The sequence below is a fragment of the Varroa destructor genome, unplaced genomic scaffold (assembly GCF_002443255.2).
Source record: "Varroa destructor unplaced genomic scaffold, Vdes_3.0 BEIS01000002.1, whole genome shotgun sequence".
NCBI classification, from domain to species: domain Eukaryota; kingdom Metazoa; phylum Arthropoda; class Arachnida; order Mesostigmata; family Varroidae; genus Varroa; species Varroa destructor.
In genome coordinates, this window is record NW_019211455.1 from 56,072,168 (window position 1) to 56,092,937 (window position 20,770).

The following is a 20,770-nucleotide window of genomic DNA, read 5'->3' on the forward strand; positions in this document are numbered from 1 at the left end:
TCTCGACGATTGGTGGTTAACCGCTACCCCATCATAATGTTTGCCATGCAAGATCAACTACTGAAGCTATTGTTATGAGATTATATTTTTCCTTCCTTTTCAAGTGAACCTTTTGAATGCTTATAACGAGTGAATGTTTATTTATAATCTTGTGTATACTAAAGGTGAATGATCATTACGCATATATCTTGCTGGAACGACGCCCCTACATTTACACACAATTATGTCTTATATAAGCTGCTTGATAATCATTTTGCGTTCTTGGACTCTTTTCCAGGTTTGTCGACTATGTAGCTGATCGCCTGGGTTATCGGGCAACGATCCGAACTAATGAGCCCGGTACCGGCTTGACTTTAGGAGCCGACGTGGCTGTAAAGACGGGACCGAGTCCTACGGTGAAGAAGCCTAGAACCGGCCAAACGACTGAGATTCCTCCTAAGACTGTTCGCCGGTACGCTTCCAAAGCCGTCGTCACGCCCAAAGATAACAGCATCGCTGCACAGGCGTTATCCAAGCGTCCACATGTCCCATTACCGGCAATTGTTGTACCGTCACCCATAACGGATTCCCGCCTAGTCGCTATTTTGCCGCCTTCGTCGCGTGGTTCAACCATTCAATCCGAACCGGACGAAGTTCCTCGAGTTCCTGAAGAACCTATTCTTGATGCCGTTCACGCTGCAGACGTCGTACAACCCCCCCGACGACAATCATCCCGGGTCAGTCATCCGGCATTGCTATTCCCCGCGCCGCCGCTTATTCGACCTCCCAGATACCGAACTCGGGCTGCAAAACCTCTTCAACAAGGCCTTATTGAAGCGGCGTTTAGGAAACGACGTAGTTGAGAGTAATGAGGCAGAAGCAAGCAAACGATTGGGGAATTGCTCTGCAAACAAAGCAACGCAACGAAAAAGTGATGCCATCACAGAATGCCAAAGTAGAAATGACAACAGAACTGTCAGGTGCCAAACTTCGTAGACGGTTGCCATCAAAAAGCTATTTGTGAAGGCCATACGATTAAGCGGTAGTGATTGAAATACCCATCACGCTCCATGTGGCTTTGCACCTATGCACATCCTGCGGTTGTTTATTGGAAAATTTAGAATACGTCAAGTAAATCAAAAAAAGTGCCTCGATTCTGACGATACGATATGATATCCTATATCTGATATGCTATACCTAGCTAATATCTATTCGAGTTTAAATATTATACATCAACCGTAATCGGGCTTTTTGCTAGAGTACGATGCACTGGATGCAACAACTGAACAACTAGCTATAGAGATAAGTGTATAATAATTTATTTGGTTCGTAACCCAGCCAATTGATTAGGACCCGTAGTCGTTCATTATTAAGGACACAGTGAGCGGACACAGTATGTGGATATATATATGTATGTATATTCTACGTATGCCATGACGACTACCTGTTTTACGCGAACGTTTTAGTGGTACACTAGTGTTTTGCATGGCTTCATTCACATAACAATCCATAACGCTAGACCGTCACCTATAAGGCCGAACGTAATTTTGCTGGCCGGCATTTTCCTACTGCTTCGAAATACAATGTACCGCATTACGATTGATTCTATATATATATATATATATATATAATAAGGAATAGCTGAAACGGGTGGAGAAAAACTCTCGTACGTAATTATTGTTCAATTACGGTGGGAGATATTTTCGATTTGAGACGGATATATGCACTGCTAAACATTATGTAATTATATTCGCCCAGGTCACTACAATGGCGTAATCTTAGTAATGTTAGTAGAGCGCTGAACTTCGGTGAAGATAAAAAGGCCATTGACGCATGCAAGCCACCCTCGCGCTAGTTATCAAGTTAAAATAAATAAAGCCAGGTTAGTTAAAATCGATCGAAGTTGCAGTTCTTGACTTGGGTCTACCAAACATATGGCTGATTACAGTACGCGTCTTGAGCCGAACAACGGCTTCAAAAAAGCGCATGAAATAACGCTCTTCTACCACGGTCTTGTAGTAGGCATCGTAGTTCACGCACAATCGACTACTTGGAAACTTGTCTCCTGCAAGAACACTCGCCCGACAGGGAACTTCCTCCAAAGTGGCACTTTTCCGCTGTTCGACCCTAAACAGCCGTAAATGTGACTATGAGAGTTGAAGACCACGTTGAGGGAAAATGATCAGAGTCGATGAAATAATACGCCTGATGATAACTTCTCATCTACTCTTGATAGAGTCCCTACATGGCCTATGTAAAAAAAAATTAGATTTAACTTGAAGCAAGCTGTACCGTTATTCTGAGATAAATTGGCATATTTCACTAAGAGCTTGCTATGTTGGCAGCATAGCACTTCTCTTCTAGATTCTTTTGACAATGTAATCTATGGTAGTTTATTGCTCTGTTCACAGACACCTTGAATAGATGAAAGGTAATTCCAACATGTTGTTCCATAGCCACCTTTAACAACAACTCACGAATTGTTTGAAACGTATTCATAATATAAATCGTCACTAAATGCTTCATCGTATAAGCGCATTTCTTTATTATACTATTTTAAGTTGTACCGTTTACCTGTACTACACAATTTATTTACATTTTTTCGGGTGTAAGGCTAAAAGTAACTGCGGATGAATTTTCATAGGTCCTTAGCTTTTTTTTTTGGTTTCTTTTTCCTTATTAATAACCCTCCTATCGTCCTTAAAACTTCCGATAAATCGAAGATAGCCAAAACTATCATCTCTATGCGCCAATGTTGAATTGCTCGCTACCCATTTCTGAAGTAACTGTCTTTATTTATCAACTATTCATTCGTATTCAGGTATCAGTCAAATGAAATTTTCTATTAAGTCAATTGATTAGCTTAAGCTGACTGTGTACTTTGATCTGACGATTAAATGATCTGTTCTGATATACCAGCGGATCTTCAGCTACACGGTACTTGTTACATATAGTACGCATTCATTACATAAATATAGCTATTTTTCCGCTGTTTTCTTTTTCTGACGAGTTCTTTATAACTTCAGCTAGTAGTCGTAACCCTTACATTCTAAACCCGTTATCACAAAGTTAATCCAACTTGTCTGTCAAAATCAAAAGAATCACTTAATAGCTTATTAACACAAACATGTATTTTTAAAAGCCATATACCGCTTATTTCGCCCGGCTGCTTGCAATAACTAACAATCATAAAAAAAAGTTTTCATCTTCAGTTCTACATTGAACTCAACAGTCTGCAGCCATAACAATGGCCGGAGTCACACCCGTTTCTGCGTCAAAGGCCACTACGGTATTCTTCGTACGCTTGTCCTTTCGCATCGTCTCTGGCTGATCTATCCTTTATCGTTACCACACTTCGGTTTCGTCATCGTTTCTAGGATTTATTTAATATCTTTTTTAGCTTTTGGTTTTCTTCGGCTATTGCGATATGCAATATTACAAAAGCACTAACCAAGACAATGAATAACATTAAGCAACTCTGAACGAAAGCGATCCTAGCCATCATTTTGCTTAAGATTGTTGCTTCTTGAAGGTGAAGCGCTGACGTCGATTGTCTGATCGTTTGCAGCGATCGGCAAAGCCCCCAAATTTGCCGGCGATTCTCCGTAACTGATTGCTAGTTGGATAATGTTTCGTTTTTAAAGGACAGAGACGTTCGTGCAAAATGCGTAAAGATGCAAAACTTTTGCTTGCATATAGTCGAAAGAGTTCTTGTTTGTCTGCCCTACACAGGACGAAGCGAATCGTTTATGTTTCTTAAAGTAAAACCTCCTCGAATGCGCAGCTCTACACAGTTGTTCAAAGGACGTCGCCTAAGGCTGCTACAAAATAAGCTCAACCGTCACCTTCTATTGGGCCGGACTCAGCTTTAAAGCGTCAAGGTCGGTAAATGAATAACCGAGGTTACTGATTCAACGCGTACAAACATCTGAAGTTTCCTATGTCGCCACGTTCGCTTAACATTGTCGAAAAAGAGGCTGAGGAACGGCCTGTCCTACATTGCTTGACCTATAAAGTTGACGTGATAGATGGTAAATGTAAAGTTAAAACGTTAACTTATTTCGAAAACGTTTTTTAATTGAAGTTTTGAAAAATCGCTATTTTGGTTCTTCGCTCGTACTTATTCATGGTGAATCCCGATTCCTTTCTTGTTAAAACATGTCTGGTGTATCGGTGTATTGAAACCATCCATTTTAGCGTTCTAATAGGCGCATATGTTTAATTTTTATACGTCTTTGGTGCGTAGTAATACGCAGGTATGTAGATGAATCGTGGTTGACGTTTCCGACTTAACTTTGAGTGCTCCAAACGCTTATTGTAACAACAAGTAACCAGTGGTTCATTATCGTATGAAGAATAAATGTTTTGTTAGGGTTAATTAATACAGTGTTTATATTTGCGTCCCATCTAAATTCCGTATTATGATGGCAATGCTATAATTTTTTTCTAAAGAAAAAACTTTTTTTTAAACACAATGAAATGTCGTAACTACTAATTGCTACGACAAGGATTAAGCTTAACTACCCAAGATGCTTATTTTTGAATATAGCGTGTTTTCCGTATTACAGAAGACGGTCGTATAATATGAGTTTGTATATAAGTAAAAATCTACTTTTAATCTTTTGGCGGTAATTAGAAAATTGCTTCTTATTTATTGTCGGCCTTGACAAACTCCTGACTCTTAAAAGAGGTCGAACTAGAATTCAGGGCAGAATCTTAGTTGGTCGTTATCATTTGTCTTCTGTTGGCGATATGTGCGTTAGGGAAAAGCTTTTTGCTTTTTTCTGTGCCATTTTTCGTGTCGTAGATTCCTGTAGCGTTACTGACCTTGATGAGGATAAATTGGCACTCGTTACCTAAAGCTATGAAGTCAGATGAAGATTATATAGTAAATGGAAGAAGGCTACACATCAGATTAGCTTTGCAATTGTCGATTGCTTTCTTCCAAATCCCATTATAACACTCTTAAGAAAAAGGGTGTATTTGTTTATGTTGCAATAAGCCCAATAAGAATTACGACTACACAAAAAATCCCTCAGTGGAATTAGACATCGATATCTACTTTTAAATGCGAAACGCAGTCCACATTGTGGTCAGAACTCGACCCGACCTGACCGGTCTAGGCTTTGTTTGCTATAAAGGATCTTCAGCTGATAGAGAATTTCGTTTTAGGTCGCGTTCCTTCATTGTTCGACTTTAAAAGAGCATGACCGTGATCATGAGAACCTGACTCTAGGTAGAAGTGGATAAACTAACTTTTGGAAAGCGGCGTTTATTAACCGAGAACCATGGAACGATACGCTTTGATAGGAACTTTTTGAATCAGTTTAGTATTCTCGCTTGTCTAGCTCGACAAAACCTCTGTATAGTAACTCCATAAAGTATACTCTCTAAAACATCGAAGGCAGCGTTTTCTCTTGAAAGGGCCAGGCTACTCCAATTGAAACCCTACAAAGCCAGCAATGTACCTTGCGGACTCGCTTGATAATACAATTAACGGAAATTTAGTGTGTAGTTAACAAACATCTTAAATAGATAGTAGGCACGCTGCTAGAGAAGCTAAACTATACAATATTAACTAACGTATTTATAAATTTGACTGTCGTTAAATAGCCCGAATGATTATTTTTAATTTCAAAGGCCCTCTAAGTTTTTAAGACTTTGGTCCTGGTCGTAATTTCTTAACATCTTAGCGTAGGATTCCCGCTGTTAAATCTTTATCTCATCATAAACCTCATATTAATTGACAGTAGAATGAAACTCAAGTTATGGTTCTAATTCGTCAGATGAATTTATACTCTACTTTATTTACCAAAGTGAAACCTATTTCAACACTCTGATATTATACTAATCTAGCGAATCTACCACATTATTCACGCCCACAATGAATCTCACAATCTCGTTCACATTTAGATAAATGACTGAAATGTTTTTTTTTGTTTGGCATTCATGTGCGTTGAAATAGTCTGTCTATACAATCGACGTGTACGTTTAAAAAGCAAGTCCGCTTTTGATTTGTTGGCCTACGAAACCTAAAAAGGAAGGACTCGATTTTTGCTGTTTACAGAAAACGCTGGAACTGCCCTTCGAGGACATTTTCCGACTAGCCGTGAGTCCTGCAAACCCTCATTCGATCCCTCACCGTTCCATTCGAGATATTGAATTCAACGAATGGTGCTGCATTAAGCACTACTTAGTCTACGCGTGGTTTCGAATCTAGTTTACCAGAATCGCCTAGTGCTTTTAAATTTGGCGGGCATCACCACTGCACCATCGTAAAGACGTCGTGGAAATATGTACTGATCATTAATACCTGCCCTAAACATAAACGTATTCAATTTGTCCAATGTCACTGCTTATTACAAACAGATAATCCTATACATATATAGATGCAAAGCTAGCTAAATTTCCTATTGTGGCTACAGGGCTACGATGCTTCTAGAATCGGTATTCTCAAAACAAATATAGCTTAATAAATGCTAGTCGGTATGGAAGGGATAATATTGGAAGATATGATAATTTTTGATACAGTGTATTAGCTGCTTTTTGTACTGTAAGACGTAATTCTAGACGTTGGCGGTCAGTGGCCTTTTTGAATAAAACATGGCTTTGTAGAGGGGTAGATGCGATGGAGGTAAAACGAGGATGTCCGTTAGTTATGACGCTTGTTGATAGGTTGGCAATAGTTACTGCTTTCCCGTAGGTACTTCTTACGTTATTCTACATACGATACCTAATAAATAGAAGTGCCTTCAGTCTTATTTCTTGGATATACCATGGAATGAACGATTGTTAGCCGATATATTTGATTAATCTATCCTGGACCCTCACTAGGTTCTGCAATCTATAGGCAAACATCTGCATTCATATGGAAAATCTAGCCAACTGTGTTTCGGTTAACCCTACTTTTAGAATATTTCAAAATCGAGCTGTTCTTCTTAACATATTATAGTTGGAGCATATGAAATAAGCTTACGCGAAACATCGAGCAGGGTATTTGTCGTGTCTGGTCGACATATTTCTCGATACTTCACCCGGGTGCCCCTTGAATCATTCAGCCGGTAATTTTTCTATGATCATTATCTATTCTCAAAACGGATCCTTCACGCAGACGTTGTCTAATAGCACCTTCCATAAAGATAAGGTTCAGCCACAAATAAATCCATTCCAACTATCCATTCCAAAATCGGTTCATTTTCAGTCTTTTCTACTCGAAAAACGATGCGAAGAAGTGTTTTCACGAACGTTCGCTCCCCAGAAAACATAAAGGGGCCCGCCATTTATGCCCTATCATATAACTTCTGTAAACAGCTAAAAACAGAGCTAATTCAAATGAAATTCATCTCATACTGAGTTTAGCGTTGATACGCGCCCCGCTATAGTCACATTAACACAATTTATAAGGACAAAAGAACGGTTTGAAACTGTGCGCTTGAAATGCCGGCCGGTGTACAACCTTCATTGCTAATGACGCTATTGGCCTGTAGAGCACTGAGACCCATGTTCAGATAGTAGCTAGCCGGAGAATGAAGGCAAACCGACACAACTAAATACAAAATGGTTTAAATTGTTAACGTATCAAACGATGTGATTTCCTTCGCTATCGAATGCAAGAGGAAAACAGCTAAACGTTTTACATGGTCCAACAGCTATCGCAAACGTCAATTACGTCTATTTCTCAGCTGATCAATGGGCTGCCATCATTTTTAGCTTTTGCTTTTGATGCGTCATTTTCGAAAATGTTCATGTGACTTTGCTTGGTGATAGCTTGATTAAATGTCTGCACGCAGTGAAGCGTACATTATGGACAACACTGTTTACTTAAAATATATCGTAGATGTAGCAATACTATAGCGAGAATGGTCCCGTAGCAAAACGGCTTTAGTCAGGAGCCTTTCATCTCCAACAAACTCTGCAAGTTATATATGTATGTATATATATGGCCATAGATGAGCTGTGTTGTGGTTGATTCGAGACCGGAGGCCCAAGTTTGTTACAGTGATGTTACTGATTGGACGAATTTCTGTGATATTATGTCATTGTGTGTCTGTTTCGGCCAACAAAAGCGAAAACACCCGCGCAATATTCTATAGAACCGATCCGCTCGAGGTCCAGATGGCTTCTGTTTACGATTCTATATGACCCGCGGTTAGAGAATACCGGACCGAGTTATTATTTGTCGGTCCTCGTTTGCTCATAAACAAATATCGAATAAGCTATACTGATACCCAACAGCTACGCCAATAAATAGCTGTCCTGTTTTCAAACCGTGTCCGTTCGACATCTTCGAAACACAGACGGTGAGAAACTGTCAACGTTTTCGAATGGACAAGCACGTCGAAGTGCCCTTTTGGTCTTGATGTAATGCACAACGGTAATCCAGTATCGCAGGCAAAGATGACCGACTTAATTGACGCAAAAATCGCGGTTATAAAGTAGGCACATTCAGGGGCAGTAGCAAAGAAGATCTAATGCACAAACGACACCAACGGCGAATTTTACCTTTTATGTACATAGTTTGTATTGTGTTCTTGTTCACAGATGCATTGTACAATGACCCCCCCCCCCCCCCCCCAAAAATGATCTCTCGACGCGCTTTTAAAGCGGGCCGTAATAGCAATGTATTATTTTACATTAATTCCTGTGTATTCACCCTTCACTTAAACGCGTCCAGGAGAAGACCAGGTTACGTAATGGTGGACATAAGAATTTTACGGAGTCGCTTCCCGCTGATACCACGTCATGGTGACTTGATGAATATCTACCGCAATTTACTGCGAACTACAGCTTTGTTAACCATAATACAAATGGAGGGGGTATCTGTTTGGCGGAATGTTGCGTTTGGCAAAAAACCAACCATATTTTAAACGTAAGTACTTCACTGTTCCATGAAGTTACCTGGCAGGCGGATATTCCTCTTTGAAAATAAACATTTATAAGGAGAAGTTCAATCACGATACTAGCATTTGCTAGCCCCCAAGCTAGCACGCAATAGCTTGTGTGTATCTAGAATTCATTACATGCAAGCTCAGTGTAACGTACACGATGCGCGAAACTAACTCTAGATAGAGGAAAAAGGACTCTAACGTTGACAAGTTCTAATTAACTTCCTTATCTATCTTCCTTATGTATCTAGCGTCATGGACCTTTTTCAGTATTCTGTCCTAATATATCGGCCGTGAAGAGAGAAATGTGTACATGTACAATATAGTCAATAAACATAATTACTACTGCTTTAGATAAGATGCATTCAGTTGGATTAATTTTAACAACACCGTTTAACAACACTTCTTACGACAAGACGTTTCGGGAGGATATTTCAACAATATATTCAATTACTACTCCCGCGTTTCGTCTGCCGGATTCTAAAGAACAACAACATGAATCATATTTGTTCGGTTTCCTTTTTAATCAAGAGCGGATCGCTGGCAAGACTGGAATTGGTTAGCAGCGATCAAAGTTGTAGAGTCAATAACTAGACCAAAATCAAAAATACTACCACTTGTAGAAGGACATATAAATGCGTTTATGTGAGACTTTGTTTGTCTCTGTCTCAGATACACGAATGGAAGAATTGGGTGGAAGCCTTTGCGTCTGTTTTCGTAGAACTGCTCAACGATGGCAGGCTTTGAAAAACATACATTGGCCACCAGTTCCCTACACAAAAAGTCAATTATTTAATCTAAAATAGTTAAGCTCTAAAATTCGATTTGTAGACTAGCGGATCTCCCTCCAGTCCAGTTAAAGATCGGTCTATAAGGTCCAAAAAACTCTTAATGGGACTGTCCGAACCTACACTATCTTTTACCATTCGTAGAAGTACTATCTTACCCGGTCAGATGATGTCGATCGTATTAATATGTTATTTTGTGATGCTAAGTGAAATTGCCGAAAGTATCTGGCTCATTGCAGAACGTCAATTTAAATTATTTTCATTTAAGCACAAGATTCTGCTACGACCCCCAACAGCGTCGTAATCATCTTCGTAGAAGGACGTAATAGTTTGATTTGACCCTCAGATGTTATCACTACCGGTTTTATGCTTTCAAGTTACTTGCGTATACGTATCTTGGCTCCTCATCACGTCATTGGATCAAGCATTTTGTTTCGTCGAATGGCAGTTGCTGTCAATTTCCAAAATTGATAGTAATAATAAGAGCAATAATAACAAATCATTCCAAATCGTGATACATCATGATGATGTGGAAGCTCTGCTATAAGCAGACGTATGTGACCTAAGTAAATGGGTCGCCTTTGTGCAAAGACCCACTTTGCTCTGAAAGTCTAGCAAATATTTCGCTTTACCTATTTTACGTCGTGGTACGTTTCTGCGTAGCAACTTAAATTCATGACGTGGAAAGCGTAATTGCGACTACTGTTTGCCAGGTGCTTTGTAACAATACAAGTACATTCGAACTAAATCATATCCTTTTAGATATCTTCAAAAAAATATGATCGTATATTTATCTTTAATCATTCAGGTAAACTCCGACATAGAGGTTGACGTCGACTTCATCCGTAATACGTGCAGTTAGAATAGCCGGCTGAACATCACTTTGCCAATTCACGGACAATTGAAGTAGCGTTATTATTAGTGCTAGCCTTAACATCGGCTGAAAAGTATTGTCCGGGGAACAATCCAGGCCATCCGTTTAAAAAAGAAAAGCACCTTCCATCGGACTAGAGGAATGACTATTATATAAAAGTTAGAAAACTGCCAAGCAGCCCTATTCGGCCTAACTTAATTACTGCATATTCGCTTACAAACTTACGATAATGAATATGTGGAGCATATGAAATGTCTGCTTAACCATTTCTGAATCTATGAAAGCTCTAAATGGCAGTATTGATAACTGCCGTTATGATATATATTGCTTTGTAAATTAGCTTGATCAGGTGTTTTTAATCGGCTGTCCTTACACCTAAGTTTGCGTTCTCTCTCAACGTCGCTTTGCCACTATCTACTGGTGACGGTTCCTACATTGATAGTATTTTACGAAATTGCCAAAGCTCGAAGTCGTATCCGAAGTTAACGTTAAGAGTCACATTTGTGTACCCTAAAATCTAACCAGGAGTTTCTGAAAGAGATAAGTCCTGAACAGCAATCACCAATCGGGCTCGAAGTGTCCTACTTGTTGGCCTTGTGCTACAGAAGCTATAAACAATCTAGCAATGATTAATTTCGGCATTTGATTGGCCTCATCCGTAGGATCTGCAGTGGAGTGTATCTACTTATTTCTTCATCATTTCAGACTTGGCTTCGTTCATGCGATGAATAGTACCTCTGGGATGTTTGTCACAGATAATTCGTTGGCTTAATTTATTACGTTGCGGGCATCCATGCTCCGACATGCATTAGGTACGGGATGCTTTTCTGGCGCAAATCTGAACACATTAAATATCAGAGGTGCGATATAAAAGCCCCATTTACGACCTTTGTCCTTAGTATGCTGTCATTGCATCTCATGAACGGTCGGCCGCTTTGCATCAGCAAGGTTTGTTTACACTCTTTTACAGCAGTAGATGCGCGGTAAGGACGAAACGTAAAATAAGTAACAGGCGTCGGCTGAAAGATGTTACTACATATGCCCTACAGTAATCATATGATATTCGGATGTACGAAGATATTATACATCTTGTTGCAATAATATTAAGCTGGAACGATAGGCTATTCGGTCAAAATCGGGGCAATGTTATTTTTTTTCCGGTCTAGGTAACCGTACTAAAAACCGTCAGCATGGTGATTCGATCAGAGCAATGAACAGGCCAAGCAAACGATCTATATCGTATTCAACATTCCACCATCTAATTAGACTATTATGTAGATCTTCTTTTTTGCGCGGAATGAATCATCTGTTCCTAATGCACAAAAGGGTACCGATTCAAAACAGGTACAAGTTTCTAATCTTCGGTAGCTTTCACTATTGATTGCGTAGCACTTCACCCAGCTCGGCGACCATATTAGAATCAGTCGACTTTAAGTTTCACGTTGAGTAGAAAGCACAAACACAGCGGCTTGCGTCTTTGGGTAGCCAATTATTCCGCTCTTTGCGTCAATGTTGTTTAGTTATAGCTGGCCCATTGCAGTCGCTACATTATAATCGATGATAATGACTTTGTGCTGAGAAGTTTCAATAGAAAAATTTTCATCTCTATTCCAACGGTTACCATTATTTGATCATGATTATATTGTTCCGTACAGCGCGTTCAAAAAACAAATTTAAATTGATTTACTATATATATGAGCAGATATATACGCCGAGAAAGCTATACTAGGGCATAGCTCGCCAGCGTTTGCGGGCAGTGACGAATCAATAAATGAATGGACGTCGCATAGCGCAATCCTCTTCTTCTCCTCCTCCCGTACGTTGAAATCTACCCGGGTAACCGGGTTCGATACCTTGAACAATGTCCATTTGACGGGAGAACATCCTAACAGAAGTATCTATAGTACAAGGCACAAAATCCAGTTAACAACGACGATTCGATTACCCGAGTCGCTATCCATGTTGACTTTCAGCTAACACCCGCTTTTCCGACCAAAGTCAATCTGGTTATTAACAGAAACCGTTGTAATTCTGGGTGATCTTGATTCGATGCGTCAACAACGAATCGTGCGGGCAACCGCGCACCCCCTTAGAACAATATAATCGCTTATCATAATAACATTGAGCGTAACGAGGTGTAAGAGCTCTTGGGGGGGCGAGGCGGCGGGGGGGGGGAGGGTGGTAAGCAGGAGCGGCGTTATGTAATTGCACTGCCACTTTTTTTCTTCGCACACGAGACTGTGTATCTTCTCACTTGCTCCGCGTGTAAGCCATAGGTCATTAAACAAACGATTGTTTGTTGCTAAGGTAATTGTCTCAGGTGTTTGTAAAGCTTCTAGTCCACGATTGCTAAAATCAAGCAAACAGATTTAATTGTATCAGATTGTGTAACGTTACTTGTACTGGCAGATTTGTCAATAATTGCTTTTTGTTATAATTATTACACTTGCTAATATTATCATTATTGTTATTATTTTTTAGACAAAATGTGAAAAAAAAATTAATTGTCGCCAAAATCAGATTTTGCGAAGTTATGTATCGAAGGAAGCAAGTGGGGATCGACGGGCCAAACGAATTAGTTGCGAGGGACGGGGAAAATAATCATAAGATAGCCCCAAAAACCCTTTGGATATAGAAAATGTACGTAGGAACCTTTGTTATTATTTCTATTATCAGCGATTGCCATCGGCGTCAGAAGTTAACTGTTAACGCGCTCAACACTATAGTAAAACAACTTAGGTATTCAAGTTAACAATCCACAGTAGATAATTCTGTTGTTATTTTGCTGTCGCATATACTCTATTATATTCGTAAATTCGAAAAAAAAAATTCGTAAAAAATCGTTTTAACGTAACGACACTCGTTATCGGATCTAACCATAAATATTCACCGAGCGGCGAACTACTTGAACGATGCCAGTCCTCTACTGTGTAGCGTTGGACCTTCAATACAAAGCTCTTCGTTATTCTACAATAGTATTTACGATTTTCTTTAACATTTTTTCCTTTAACAAAAAAAAAAAAAAAAAAAACTACTTGTGATGAAGTAGTATCCGAATCAGCCAACACTCAATTCTATAACTAAAATATATTATTATTTTGTTATGTTAATATGGACCAGTCGGCATCTATGTGCACCTGTAATTTATGCTATAGCTAAGAATTTCCCTGAGGAATAGCTCGAACGGAGATTAGGACAGGCTTGATTATAACACACAACTGTAACTGGGTATGTATAAATACATTTTTCATAGTACGTTGCTGAAACAAAGATTGTAGACGAAAAACGGGCGGAATAACAAATCATCCAATGTGAACCTACAATGTAAACATTTAATTTTAAAACAGAATAGCTTTATACACATTGAAATTTACAATAGATTTAAAAATGGGCGTTTCAGTTCTAAGATTATCTAGCAACAATGAGAAAATAGAGTAATGGACGACGTTGCCTAGCTTCGAACAACGGCGTCTCGAACGCCAGAATGATCGTATATCGGAGCCGAGTACAACTAGTAGTAGATCAGAACCACGTTTACTAACGTTATTAGATTTCGTAAGACCGGAGTAGCCCGGAGAGTTCATGCTAAGCATGTTAACTTCTACGAACAGAATTTAGAGAACTTTAAAAAACACACGCCTTGCCTGTTGATACCGCACAGCGCAGACCAAGTATCGAAACGTCCCACCCTGCAGGTTTAATATAGAAGCCATCTTGTTACCACAACAGTTCTCACACGAAATAATCAATCCCATATATTATCAACATGTATATTCGACGCGTTCATTGGGTAAGCCTCAAAATATAAGACTCCTATTGTGAACATCGACGCCACTCACAAGCGAGAGATCTATTTCAATAAATGAATGAACATTTTTCAAAATACAAATGAAACCTTCGTCTGTTGATTTTTTACGGCGATTATGACTTCATTTATTCTGATCTGGCTGAGACGGATCGCTGTACGTGACAGCCAACACCTTTGTATGTGTTAATCATATCTACCCTTCGGCGAAAAGTGCCTCAAACGTAGTAGTTACCTTGCCTGTGCAATTTATGAGTTAAATTTTTTCGAAGAGGTTACCAGAAGCAAACCAAAATAGCCCTATTCGCGCTACATCCTGCTGCATCCTGTACGGTACATAAATAGATAGCCATCACTTTGGCCAGATGATTTTATCATGAGTACCATCAGTTATTACCGTAATAACAAACCGCACGTCGTAGTCGAAACATATATAGGTGTTAACGTGCCTTTCCTCCAAATGGCGTATGTTAGATAATCTTAGTATAGCTATCCGCCTGATTAGATCCAGCTTGAAATCGACCCATATCATTTATTGGCTGCGATCTTGTCGGCCACGAACGAAAATACCCAGTCAGCTATTCTTTTAAAATGCCCATTCAAATATGCGCTTCTAGCTCCCCAAGCTTGGACATTACATTGGGTAACATCAAGGCGGCTCCACGTTGCGGCTGACGGTCATCCCTTAAGGTGTACAAGCGGATGAAAACGTACCTGTAAAACGAAGGGCGTTGACTCGAGACACTTCCAAAGTAATACGATTAATAATAAATAAACAAGTAAACAAATAATTAAGGAAAACCTAAGGTATACTTGAAAAAAATGCTAATTTGTTCTCAAGCTATTCGGCGCGAAATCGAGATGCCCGTTCACTATTGGCCTACGAACGATCACGACAAAAAACTATTGAGCATTAGCCTTATCAACGGCTACGCGTTTCGGTAACTTGCGTGAAGGACGCAAGTCCTTCTAAGGACAATGAATATACAATGCACGTTCATTAGCACAAGTGCGGCAACTTAACTACTTAGTCGGAAGCATGCACGTAGCTATTAATTGTTCATCGTCTAATATCCAGCTCGGCAAATGAAGCCATTACCGTCATTCTGTAATCTGTATGTACCACAACAAAAAGATGGCAACTTCGTGCCTAATCTACAACAGACCGCATAACGGCTCCATGAAACGACGGTACTTGTCACAGTTATCTCAGTCAACGCTAAATTATAGTTATAATGTTAAGACAATTGCGATAGGATATATGTACCGTTAAAATCGCTAGTAACACCGCCAAATTATCAAGTCCACATACACTTTTAAGTGTTTGGGAGAAGACGGGGAATAAACGTCACAAAAATAGAACACAATAGCCACATCAACGTAATTCTATTTAAGCGCATAGCAACTGACCACCACTATCATATAATACTAACACTGTCCATTCATATCGCCTTGTGACCCTGGCTACGATTGACGTCCCTGTCGCTAGACGGCGCTGTGCTTCGACTGGTCTTCATCCTATAAAGTGGCCTTAGACATTTAGCGCCCGAGCAGTTTCGCGTCGTTGGCTATTATTGTTGTTATCCTGCAACAAAGTGCACGTGTGAAGTTTCTCTTCGTGTGTGTCGTTGTGGAGTTACACTTTCCTCTTTCTATTTATCTTACCTGTTATATCAGACACGAAGTCGATTCGCCGCACCCGCATTGTAACCGCCAGCTTGACGATGATATACTTTCAGGTTTGTACTCGGAACATTTTGTTCATTCTAGCTGTTGTGGAGTTCAGGAAAATAGGTAACACAGAGTAGTCCTAGCCGGTGATGAAGGAGACAGATCAGTGTCATTGAGAACCGTTAGTACTTGGAGAGAGAAGTAGAACTAGCAGTTCTATTTTACCTAGGTTAGATGTATTGTTATTTATCGGCTGTAGATTCCGATTTAATTTCACGCCACTCGCTCTCTGTATGTTAAAACTATTAGTCGTGACTGAAGTACGCAAAAAATTTCAAACTCAAATGGTCCAAAACGGCCAGTCCAAGCTGCTAGTCCCAATAGTTCTAGCACAATTCATGTGAGTAAAGAAAATTATCATTCAAGTGCCAGTTCTAAATGCGGGGCAACAAACTTGAAGATACATAATCCTTTTGTAAGAAAGAGTAGAGGCTTAATTTTTTTTTATGCTAAACTGCTCTGATATCTAAAGTTCTAATAATCTGTAATCGTCAATCACAAATGTTTATAGCAAATGAGCACAGTTTTCAACTATTCAAATCTGGGAAACTGTTTGGATTGAGGCAAAGCTTCCATTAAATGAGGTCAGCGTAATTTCAAAATTATTATTCTTCTAAAAACACGAACGGCGAAAATTATCCACGTTCACGTAAGCTACAGGCAATGTGTAAGGGTAAGTAGAAACGTTTGTTGCTCCGGTGCGTAGGTCCATTCTTGTCCTCCAAAACACTGTCCCGCGTGTTTGCATTCAAAGATATTACCCTTTTTTTCGAATATATGCACATATTCCACGGCCTGATATGCCAAGCTGAAACGCACACCGGCAGCCTGCGCTGGCTGGGATTTTCTGTCGCTTGTATTTTGCATTGTCTAACTCATAATTAAGAGATGCCCGTTATAATTGTACGCGCTGCGTACTTTAATGTTTGGCTGGCCGCCTTTAATGTTGATAGATCCCGAAAGGAAGCCACGTTCCTTCGGGATCACTGGCATGACCGTTTTACGATCTCCTTAGTTAGCGTCATATCATGCACAAAAGCTCCAAATTGGATTGAGCGAATCGATTTCGGCGTACAAAGTTGCGTCAAAGCAGCCGCAGACTCGACCACTTTTTTAAGCTCCACAATATACACAGCGATTTTTAGATGGTGCATCAGGCCCTACAGGTGATACGGTACGTATCTAGTTAAATACTGGCCATCAGTCTATCAATCGAATTCACTTTGATGACCACATGAACTAATTTTAACAATGCACATAATGTAACGTTTACCATTGAGCGATAAAAAATCAATGTAAATCGTCGAAGTGTGTAGTTATATCATTGTTCAGTGTGCTAATGTCGATACTCTAAGTTGTCAGTTTTACGTGCGGTATCGGACTACGTTTAGCGCACCCTTAGTCATCAACACCTCACCAATCAAAAGTTAGCCACATCTATTACTATATTAAACCTCATTTTCATTATTATTTTATTACATCCGTTCGGCAAACAGGTTAGGTGCTCGAGAAACGTTCACTATTTAGGTTACCACATTCATTCGGCGTTTTCCCGCAATCCTCCGTGCGTCGTCCTTCCCTACTCGAAAGTAAAACATTTTCGCCAACGTGCATCTGCGTGAACACATACTAAAACAAGCGGTGGCCTTATTTTCACAGTTATGAGCTTTTTTCGTCTGCTATCGATGTGAACCTCTCTCTCTCTCTCTCTCTCTCTCTTTTTTTTTTTGACCGATAGCGCCACTTCTAGATTCCCGGCAATCGTCAACTCTGTGCGTTGCCGACATTTTAGCATTGTTCGACAGGGACCGTAGGAAACCCACAACGCGAACCACTAATGCTGTGACCGCATCGGCTGCTGTTATTAAATGAGCAATCTAATTATCAAAATGACGATCAACAAATCAACGAATCGCTATTTATCTCCGGAAATCTACCATCATTTGTCTCTGCTTGCATTGGTTGACAGACCGCGCGAATCAATGGTTCATCGCCAAGGATTACGGAGGATATTACGTTTGAACGATGCCTTCCCACTGCCATTGGTTTAGTAATTGCCAGTGCTGTTATTGCTATTGCTTTGAGAGTTGGCGTCACTGGACGTCGACTAGCTAAATCGGGCTAACTTAAAGGTGCAACTTTGTCTTCATTGATCACTCTTCGCCCTGCCACCCTCCACTAAACTAAGGAATAATAACTCGTTGATAGCTAGCTGATCAAGTTCGTTATTTACTAGTCTACTCTCCTGACCCGACGTCGAGGCGGCTTTAATATTTCGTTGCACAGGATCACCCGCGCCCTTCTCCACGTTAGATAAACGGTGTTATTGCGTCGGCGAAAGTTGTTGATCGTCGATAAAAGAGTTGATCCGTGTCGTTTCTATTGCGTTACATGTGCGATTACAGGTTTCGGTTACGTGTCGTGAATTAACGAATTAGCAGTGTTACATAAAGTGGCAGCTGGATTGAAAAGCAAAACAAATTGTGCGATATGGACCCTTGTTCTAATGGGAAGTCGCAACTTAAAGATACCTGCTCTCTAAATTTAAGTAGCCTTGTTAAGCACATTTACATGTGCTGAACTGCGCTGCTCAACACCGGCCAACGTTTTACATGCAGACAACTGGAGCATTATAGGATTCTTTGACCATTTGCCCAACCAATGCTTCGAACTTGTATGGCAAAAATCGTAAAGCGATGTACTTGTAGCATGTGTATAAAAACCTTCACTCTAGTACACGAACTTAGAAGTATATATATATATATATATATATATTACTGTAATAAGTGTATTTTCGGCTCGGTTATGGGCATACGATACGACAATCAGCTTTTTCGTACGATACAGACCAAATCGAGGCCGATTCTCTGGCGTTAATTAGCAAACTCATAGCAATCACTAATACGACGTATTGTTTCCGTGGATGTATGGCTTACTTTGTAGTTGGCTGTAGTGGCTTCAGTCTCTCTTGGGATGACAGCGGCTGGCCTCCTAGAAGGAGCTCATGGAGAAGCCGAGGTGGCGGGTCATGGCGCGATTTACGCTGATGATAGTGGATACGCAGAACAAGAGGTACACTAGCTGCGAGCAAGAGCACTCATTAACGTGTTTTAGAACTTCACATTATGAATCATTTGTGTTGAACCATTGAAGTCTGCAATAATGGCAGCCAAATCTAGTTCAGGTATCGACCCAGATATTACGTCATGTATACGTGTTAGCTTGAATAGCGTTATTCATTATATCAACGCCAGTGAGAGCTAATAAATTTCCTAAACAATCTTAATAGCGGCTACCGACGATTGATACTCAAAAGAAAATTATGTCAACACAATTAGAATGAAGGACAATATAAATAAAATACGAAAAGTTTCTTCATATGAGATAGCAAATAAATAAGTTGCCACTCGACAGGGCCAAGTTTGGCTGTCAACGCCCGTTTTTTTTTTTTTTTTTGGATATACAAAACACTACGTCTTCTACTATACAAGCACCTTGAACGTTGCAATAACATCGACCTCGTTGCTTACTGCGCCACGTAGCATTATGCCCCGCAACCGTATAAGTTTGGTTACAAGGTCAACGAAGAGTGGGGGCAACAACACCGGGAAGAGCATGCCGATGGACATGGTAATGTTGTTGGAAGCTATGGATTTACCGACGTTCACGGCACCTATAGACAGGTTAGGGAGTTACGAGCATAAACTAGAACCGGTATAGATTTAGAACCGCAGCGAGTGCTACATAATGACAATATACAAATACGTACGTGAGCAGGGCCGATCTGAAAGGTGCATCATGCATTTCTATAATGAATCTTGTACATGAATACCATGAAACTTACGTAAACAAGGAAAGTTATTATTATTATAAGGGATCGTTAGAATCGTTTTTTGAGCTTAGATTTTTACTGCAGGCTTCATACAGAAAATTTATTTTGTATTTAGAGGCAACAAATGCGTCAAATGTATCGTTTGCGTTAGTGCAAACTGTGAATTCGGATGTCAATGCCTGACCTATCGTTGGTCCATTTCATAAGAGCTCATCAGTCTATCATTTCTAAATAGGCGCGCTGGGTACCGTAGAGCACGAAGGCCGTCACGTATCTATAATTGTGGGACTTTGTCGCTTTGTTGAGACAGGCCTTCAAGTCTTTTTCTCATTTCACAGTTCGTAACGCGAACATTCTTCCTTAGAGTCGCGCTGACAAAAGCCAAGTTGGTAAAGTTAACGAACTCACTTTTCGAGTAGGGATAACTAGAAATTCAAAAATCTTCAACCAAATAGCTCCTATCGCTGTTACCGTCTGGTCTAACTGCAGGTCAACTATGTTGCTGATAAAAACGGCTTCCGTGCCCAGATCAAGACGAATGAGCCCGGAACCGCGCCTTCCGCTCCGGCAGACACTCACATTGAAAGTCACGCTGCCCAACATGCGTCCCATGATGGTCCCGTAGAAGATCGCGGTGCCGGTGGGCACTATGAAGACGTTGGCGAGGGGCACCATGGACACCACAGTATTAAAGCATACTGAAGTCTTTAGAAATCACATTATACAAATAAATCACCAACAAAAAAATAAATAACGAGACAGAATCGTCATGTTCAAACTAACTGGTCCCTATTCTCGGCAGAAACGACGATTGGAGCTAATGTCAAATTTATCAAACTTCAGACTGTATTGAAAATAAGAGGTGACCAAACGATA

At 40.1% G+C, this 20,770-nt stretch overlaps 3 protein-coding genes across 15 annotated transcripts in view; 2 read left to right on the plus strand and 1 right to left on the minus strand.

Moving 5' to 3' along the window:
* The window catches only part of LOC111245517 (uncharacterized), a 35,664-nt gene extending 33,173 nt beyond the window's left edge, over window positions 1-2,491 (plus strand). For 4 of the 5 annotated variants that reach the window (XM_086979123.1, XM_086979126.1, XM_022793979.2 and 1 more), the window contains one exon: window positions 278-2,490. In XM_086979123.1, the coding sequence (XP_086835249.1) occupies window positions 278-842 (565 nt within the window). In that variant the 3' untranslated portion in view covers window positions 843-2,490. Of the gene's footprint in view, window positions 1-277 lie in introns of all 5 variants that reach the window. The other variant, XM_086979125.1, reaches the window with a different exon arrangement.
* A 10,369-nt stretch (window positions 2,492-12,860) lies between these two features.
* The window catches only part of LOC111244554 (uncharacterized), a 30,693-nt gene continuing 22,783 nt past the window's right edge, over window positions 12,861-20,770 (minus strand). The window contains exons 1-5 of one of the 6 annotated variants that reach the window (XR_015320303.1): window positions 17,595-17,748; window positions 15,997-16,141; window positions 15,765-15,916; window positions 13,404-15,045; window positions 12,861-12,875 (exon numbers count right to left, since the gene is read on the minus strand). The gene's annotated coding sequence lies outside the window, so the exon portion shown is untranslated. The other 5 variants (XR_015320308.1, XR_015320304.1, XR_015320307.1 and 2 more) reach the window with 5 other exon arrangements.
* On the plus strand, window positions 15,930-20,676 carry LOC111245518 (cuticle protein 10.9-like). 4 transcript variants are annotated; one of them, XM_086979130.1, is made up of 5 exons: window positions 17,867-18,194; window positions 18,468-18,750; window positions 19,006-19,134; window positions 19,605-19,745; window positions 20,384-20,676. In XM_086979130.1, exons 2-5 carry the CDS (start codon window positions 18,724-18,726, stop codon window positions 20,594-20,596), a joined length of 510 nt encoding a protein of 169 aa, XP_086835256.1. In that variant the 5' UTR covers window positions 17,867-18,194; window positions 18,468-18,723; the 3' UTR covers window positions 20,597-20,676. The 4 variants fall into 4 exon arrangements, with proteins under 4 accessions (XP_022649716.1, XP_086835256.1, XP_086835257.1 ...); XM_022793981.2 differs by lacking the exons at window positions 17,867-18,194; window positions 18,468-18,750 and adding an exon at window positions 15,930-16,070; XM_086979131.1 differs by having other exon boundaries at window positions 17,869-18,760.

Bases quoted from the DNA above. Each gene is read 5' to 3' on its own strand.
- LOC111245518 (XM_086979130.1), top strand. From the start codon at position 18,724: ATGCTTCGAACTTGTATGGCAAAAATC. The intron at 18,751-19,005 runs GTAAAGCGATGT...CTTACTTTGTAG, and splicing joins GAACTTGTATGGCAAAAATC to TTGGCTGTAGTGGCTTCAGT. The intron at 19,135-19,604 runs GTACACTAGCTG...TGCGCCACGTAG, and splicing joins GTGGATACGCAGAACAAGAG to CATTATGCCCCGCAACCGTA.